This window comes from Gymnoscopelus microlampas (assembly GCF_963454915.1).
Source record: "Gymnoscopelus microlampas genome assembly, chromosome: 15".
In the NCBI taxonomy this organism is placed as follows: Eukaryota; Metazoa; Chordata; class Actinopteri; order Myctophiformes; family Myctophidae; genus Gymnoscopelus; species Gymnoscopelus microlampas.
In genome coordinates this window covers 11499637-11507238 of record NC_139952.1, presented here as the reverse complement: position 1 = coordinate 11507238, position 7602 = coordinate 11499637, and the positions used below count along the sequence as shown (strand labels likewise).

Here is a 7602-nt window from a genome sequence, read left to right as displayed (position 1 = left end):
CAGTATACATCTTATTTTGTTTGCTTTGGAAGCTGTTTCACCATGTCATTTTAATCATGAGGGCACTATTTTCTGGAATATCAATTTCTAATCAACAGAGCGACTACCAAAGATATTTTCCAAAATTTGGAGTTATGGTAAGGTACTGTATCTACACAACCACAAACATCTATCAAAATGTCATTGTGCGTTAAACAACATTATAGCATGATATTTCACTCTCAAGATTCGTGCACACCGGGTGCGTTTTTTTTGCGCGTATTCATTTGCATTAATTTAAACTGCTATTTTTGTTATGAGTACAAACATGCACACTGATCACGATGATAACAAGGTGATGACACAACGTTATTATTTTTCGAAACAGAGATTTTTCAGCGAGATAAAGTCATCAACCTATATGAATAGTGGCATCACCAAAAGTGAAATAATTGTGTCAATTCTGGTGTGCGACACAAACATTATAAAACATTTGAAAAAAATGCTGATTCCCACACACAAAAGTATATTGCTTCCTGCATGAGGCCCAATGTGTGTGAGAGGTTCAAAGGTTGAAAAAGATCAAAGTCAACGGTCGCGTGCGTGGAGTCAGTGTACATGAACGTACAACTGGTTTGACCTCCATGATTCATGAAGTTTAATTTTGCCCACTTGGGTCCGTGGCTCAATAGGAGTTTGACACCGTGATCTAGACTCAACATCGGAAAACAACATTAAAAACATAGAAAAGACGTTAAAAACATTGACATGGCAGGTTCGCGTCAGAAGCTTTTGCCCCGTGAGAGTTGCTCGGCGTCACCATTTTAGGTGAAAGGGAGTCAACATCAGATGCTGAAAGGTACCTTGACCAAGTGGCACAATATGATGCCTCGGATCACGAAGTCAACTCAGCTGCACCTGTGCCGACTTATCCATGAACCCTCCCTCGTTGAGCTCCTCTGCAGGACCTGAATACAGTTCAAGAAGGCCACGTCAGGGACCGTGACATGTGCTTTTGGAAATCTGGTTGTTTTTGTTGTTAGCATGGGGCTCACCAGAGGGGTGCTACTAAGGAAAATAAACGAGAGGTCGCTTGTAGTTTTGATGTCAAAGAAAAGGAGGAAGCCTCGTGTTTCCAGTGGCGTGCACAGTACAAATCAGTTTAACTCTTGAGGGGAATAAAATGGTGCATTTTTACATTCTCAAGAGCTATATAAACACTCAGGATTTCACTGTGCAATTCTTACAGTGCAGATGGGTAGGGATAGAGTAGTACGCGCGCACGCACGCACGCACGCACGCACGCACGCACGCACGCACGCACGCACGCACACACACACACACACACACACACACACCACCAAGGTCATTTCACATAAACAAACAGTCCTTATACCGTAACAAAGCTAAGGTTGGGTTGCAAAGGTTCATTGTGCACACACTTCCGGATACCCCCCCACCCCACCCCACCCCAACACACACACACACACACACACACACACACACACACACACACACACACACACACACACACACACACACACACACACACACCCACCCCCCGGCACACACACGGCCCCTTGTAGGCCTCTCCTATTCCAGCTCTGTGTGGTCAACTATACATAACAGCCACACTGGAGGTCTTGTGTGTGTGTGTGTGTGTGTGTGTGTGTGTGTGTGTGTGTGTGTGTGTGTGTGTGTGTGGGGTGGGCGATGTGACAACTGTGGCACTAGCTGCACCATGACCCCGTGACCCCTGACGGCATGGGAAAGTAGCTGGTCTCAGCTGTCAGAGACCCTCCGGCCCCCCACTCGCTTGCTTGTCATGCAGGCCAGTCAGATTGCTGTGTTTGCAGCCGACTGATGGTTTATTGATGGCTGTGCGTGTGCGTGTGCCTGTGCCTGTGCCTGTATGCGTGCATTCATGCGTGTGCGTGCGTGCATGCACGCGAGCGTGCACGTGTGTGTGGTACCAAAGTGCATTTCCACAGTGTCCAGGGGTTTCATCAGACAGAGTGGCTGTGGATAAAACTGGAGTGTTTCCATGACGCGTGCCCTAACAGCCACCATAATGTATTGAAAAGTGTCCCTGCCAAACGACTGTTTAACTTCAGTGCGCTCAGGAGAGGACAAATCTCCACCAGGAGGCATGCCATACCTTCCTCCATCGTCCTGTCGGCCTGTGGCATGGGATGACAATGTTGAGGGGTTGTGTGTGTGTGTGTGTGTGTGTGTGTGTGTGTGTGTGTGTGTGTGTGTGTGTGTGTGTGTGTGTGTGTGTGTAAAGGCACAGGGCGATGGGGGGAAGGGATATGATAAAGCACTGGTTCTTAAGGTCTGGGTCTGGACCATAACGGATCCATTTGGGTCCATTTGTACACTCTCAGAGTTAAATTAACACAGAATTCTACAGTGTAGATTGGGGTCCCAATGATATATATATATATTTTCCATTTGTCAGTGTCCATTTGGACCTCTGGTGGGCCCCAGACCAGACATTGAGAAACAGTGTAATAAAGGACTGTCGTGACGTCATTATGCTGTAATCAGAGTGCCAGGCTTCATGGAGACACCTGCTCTTGGAGACGTTGGACAGTGAATACAGCAAAAGACAACGTGGCATGTTGCCATCACAAGGACAAACACGATATTATAATGTAATATAGCCTAAAGACCAATTTATAATCCAGACATAGTGTAGAATAAAACTAGAAAAAGTGTTCCTCGGAGCACAGGTCTCCGCCAGGTCAGGCGTGGGCCAGCAATGTTCGGAATTCGAACTGAATCTGAAGTAATATCAAAAGATTTGTTTTATATAAGTCGGCCTCCTGGTGGTGTTATAAATGGTGAAAAGATGTGAACAAATTGGAAAAATGCAGGGCAAGGGTTTTTCCTTGGCCTTTAAGTTTTACAGAGATCGGTGCAGTTATAGGTAAGAACGCGAATCGGCCTATTTTAGCGCCACCATGAGGCTGATTTGAACATATTCAAGTTGCATGTTTTCCTCGGCCTAGTGGGAATGTGCGTACAAAATTTCACGGACATTGCACGCTGTGTTCATGATTTGAGGCATTTTGGACGGACAGACAGACGGACAGGGTGCAAAACATAGTGGAAAACATAGTCTCTTAGTTCCAGGGAACTGGACTGTGGTTGATACCCTGATGAGGTCTAATACGGCATCCTTAAAGTAAGACAAAAACAAATTATGTTATTTAACTATCAAGTGTGTCAGCTATATAAGTATAGGGTTCAAGTGGTTAAATAGATCAAATCTATTAGAAATAGTGTCATATGAACATTATGTTATGGCTGTAGAGTAAATAATGAAAGTGAGAAGTTTCAAATAATACTTCACACACTCTTTTTAATTTCAATCAATTACAATGTACTCGCATGCCTTCACAGTGGATGAAGAATCCAAACATTTAGAACATTGATTAATTTAATTTTCATATGGGTCAAAGATTAACAACAACAAAAATATTATAAAAGCGCTGTTTATGAACTCTCACACACATCTCACAGTGTAAGTGCTAGAGTACAAGTGTCCAATACACCCAAAAACATATTTAAAACATTTCTGGATCCAGAGTTGGATATAGAGTTCAGATTAAAATACCGTAATTTTCGCACTATAAGCCGCACCTGAATATAAGCCGCAGCAGCTAAATTGAATGATTTGTACATAATATAAGCCGCACTGGACTATAAGCCGCGGGTGTAAAATCCCTAGATTTAGGAAGTCCCCTAGTGGCCGTTAGCTATAAAAATCCATAGATAAGCCGCACCGTTATATAAGCCGCAGGGTCGAAAAATGGGAAAAAAGTCACGGCTTATAGTTCGAAATTTACGGTAATGTTGCTGTTGTTGGCCCGCTATTAACTTCAATTAATCAAGTATCTTCTCAGTTTTCTTATTATTTCTTCACTGTGGAGGCATCGGAGAAAAACTAAATTATACATGAATTCAAGGCATCAAAGGGTTGATCGAAATAACTCCTAATTTGGGGGTGAAGTATTTCTTAAGAGGGCATTGGACTGTGTTCTTATCCATACTATTGCTGCATGTGACCCTGTGATGATTTGGTTGTATACAGCAAGTAATTTTGTCCAAATTATGTGCATAAATACCCTGGGCATTTTTACCAGCTCAGTGGCTTTGTGTTCAGTATGTCTGCCCTGAGATTGAGGTCAGGGTTCAATCCGACATTAAACATGGTACCCAATGCCCCCCTGCTTAATGGCACTTGGCATCAAGGTTTGGATAGGGGGTAAGTCCCTGTGACATACACTGTCATGTCTTGGACATCAAGGTGTCTCATGCTACGGAAACAGGAGACAGGCTCCTGCTCTATGGGCCACATGGCTCGGGAACCATTGTCCACACTACTTGCCCTGGGCCTTTGCGTTGGGTGTCGTATAAAGATTTTGTGATTTTTTGGGTTAAAACAAGAACGATTTTTTTTGTGTGAAAAGATTAAGGACTCTCTCTTGGCCCTATCTTGCCCTGTCTGACCCCTTATGCCAAACCTTTTTGCCATTTTTACTAATTTAAAAAACATTTTAAAATGGGTCAAATAGCCAATCTACAAGCTCACAACGTGTCGATGTAGATCGGCTATTTCAAAATGTTTTTCAAAATAGTAAAAAATGCCCAAAAAGTTTATGCATAAGGGGTGAGGTGCGCAAGACAGGGCCCTAAAGCTCTTCAAACAGCTTTAGGGCTATTCCATCTCTTTAATAAACAGAAAATACATTTTCCAATTTGCTAACTTCATCCAATCAGGAGAGAGTACCCATTTATAAGTTTCAATTTGATATTGTTTTAGTTTCAATTGTATCTGCTCTTTTCTTTGTGTCATCACTTTCGATCCTGTATGCGTTCTCTCCTGATTGGATACAATTGGTATGGTAACCTGCAAATGTATTTTCTGTTTATTAAAGACCTGGACACAGAGAGACTCCAGCTACTTAACAAACATTATATAGCAATGATTACTATCAGAATATACAGTAGAGCTATTTAACACATATTATTTTAACAAAAGAAAATCACTTTACTTTAATTACAAAAAATGTAAACCTTTTAGAAAGTGAATGGAAATTCATATCCACAGCTTACTGTACTTTAACATTACAGAACAGCAAATAAATAAATGAACAAATATACAAAAAATCCACAAAGGTCTCCACCTTTGCAGCCAATTTTCTCTCCCACTCCAATATCTCCTTTATAAACATCTGATTGATAAGGTCCTCTAACACAACAATGCACAACAATGCATCTGTTTGTATCTACGTTAAGTCCCGACGGAGATCAACTGGGCGTAGAACTTTACATTCTTAGATATCTGAATTGAATTGAATAATCTTATTGACATTTTAAAAGTAGCCTACAACAGTTCGACAATTTAAAAAAAACGTCAAAAGAGATACAAACACAAAAAAAGCCAAAGGCTTGCTTCCATTGTGGTCCATTCAACGTTCGACACTCAAACAACTGGACAAACAACAGTGCAATTAACAACGATACAAAAAAATAAATACCAGACTACAGTTTAAAACAGAAAAAGGAAGTGGGGGACCGGGGTATAAACACGTGGAGGCGGCCACTCACAAGATACGTAACCCTGGGGGCAGGCCAGCCAGGGAACAAATTTAGCTAAGACCAATTGGAATTTAAGAGGAGCCATGCTTTCAGGTCTCCTATGCAGCCATGTCTGTCTACCCAAGTGCGGTTACAGTGCGTTGGTAGTAGTTCTCTATTCCGTTGTATGATGCTGCATAGTTGACGTAAGCTTAGTGCCACCCCGAAGCTATGCAGCATCATAGGCTGTCTGGTAACCAGAAGGTCGCCGGTTTGTGTTCCATGTCAACATGTCAAAGTGTCCCTGAGCAGGACACTTAACCCCTAACAGCTCCCTCTTGAACGATCATCATGACCATCTGAGCCATCAGCTGGGCGAAGCTGAAACGGAATTTTCCCCGCAGGATTAATAAAGGTCTACAAAAAAACGAATCAAAAGTACCTGGTGGGTATCGAGGATTTTCCTGTGCTTTTCTTCCTTTCCTATCTGAATGTAGGGAGGTTTTGTAAGGTCAGGCATTTCCTTGTCTTTCCCTTTCTTCTGCTCTATTATACCTGGAACTTGTTCTCTGCCGCTTTCATCTTGTTTGTGGGCTCACTGTACTAAAACATTGTTTTTTGGGGCTATGCTACTGTTGCTGTTGGTAGTCATGGCTGCCAGTTCCCACCTGATGTCGTGCGGAAGTCCAGACTGCTCCATACTGTACTGAATAACTGCCAGCTTGCATAATGTCTTGAGACTAGGACTCAGGTCTAAGATGTACAGGTCATCATCTATTGTGTATCCGTGTCCTCCAAAGAGGATGATATGATCTCCCACCATGCAACAGCACATCCTAGTCCTAATAAAGCATGGGCCTTTCCCATTTGGCTCAATCTTCTTCCAGGAGAAGGTCTCTGGATTGAACCTCCACACATCATTGAAGAACCGGTTCAAGTTGTCGCCGCCAAATATGTACAGCTCTCCATTGTAGGCAAAGGCTGAATGACCCCGGCGTCCTTCTGGGAGAAGCTGTGCAGAAGGCGTGCTCAGCCAGCAGCTGGTCTCTAGGTCAAACACTCTGATGTTGTTGTTGAGGTGGCATTGGCCCCCAAATACAAACATCTTTGTCCCGATGATGGTGGCAGAGTGACATGATGAGGTCGGTGCCGTCGTGCCTCTGCTGTTAATCAAAGACCAGACCATTGTGGCGGTATCCAACTTGTAGATGTCGTTGGTGTATCCGGTCTTATGTGTGTATCCTCCGTAGACATACATGACCTTCCTCGACACACAGGCTGAGTGGTTGCACCTTGCCACCGGAACGGTCCCGGAGATCTTTGGCGTGTACCATCCGTGGGTGTTGACGTCAAACGCATAAAGCACGTTGCAGTACTCCCCTCTGTAGGAGTAGCCTCCCCCCCAGATATAAATGACGTCGTCTATGAGCACAGCAGTGTGGTCCCTGCGCATGGAGGGGACCTCAACGGGACATTCTCCTCTTCCAGTAGTCAACGGGGGCAGCTTCACCCAGCTCAAAGACACTGTGTTGAAGATGTGTACTTCAATATGACGCATTTCGAAGTACCCTCCAAAGGAGTACACCTTGTGCCCCACTGCCACAGCAGCATGACGGAATTTCCATGGTCCTTTTAAATGGAGCACCCAATGGAACATCTTACATGTGGAACGCTACTTGAGAAGTCTTGCTTTGTAAGAAAATGTAGTCCCATTGCTGCACTACCACTTATATGGGTACAGCGGCACAACTGTTACGTGAAGCTTGGCTCGGCCTATCGGGATAAGAGATGCCCGGTGATCTCTCTGATATGGCAAATTGATCGCCATAGCCAGTGGTTCCGGCATTGTAGGAGTTGAGGCATTACATTTAGTTTGACTCAGTTCCCACAGATACATATTGTCCAGTATAGGACTTGAGTCCTATACTGGACCCCCCTGGGGATCCCGACCCACAGGTTGAGAACCACTGGCCGTAGCAACCCCACGCAGGCTCTGGAAACCCCCTGTGCCACACAAACGTCTCTCCATTGTGT

At 43.9% G+C, this 7602-nt stretch overlaps 1 protein-coding gene across 1 annotated transcript; it reads right to left on the bottom strand.

The window, feature by feature from the left end:
• Nucleotides 1-882: 882 nt before the first annotated feature.
• On the bottom strand, nt 883-7225 carry LOC311061649 (kelch domain-containing protein 3-like; the record flags this gene model as incomplete). Its single annotated transcript, XM_084080340.1, has 2 exons — nt 883-947; nt 6202-7225. 2 exons carry the CDS (start codon nt 7223-7225, stop codon nt 883-885), a joined length of 1089 nt encoding a protein of 362 aa, XP_083936466.1.
• Between the last annotated feature and the right edge of the window lie 377 nt (nt 7226-7602).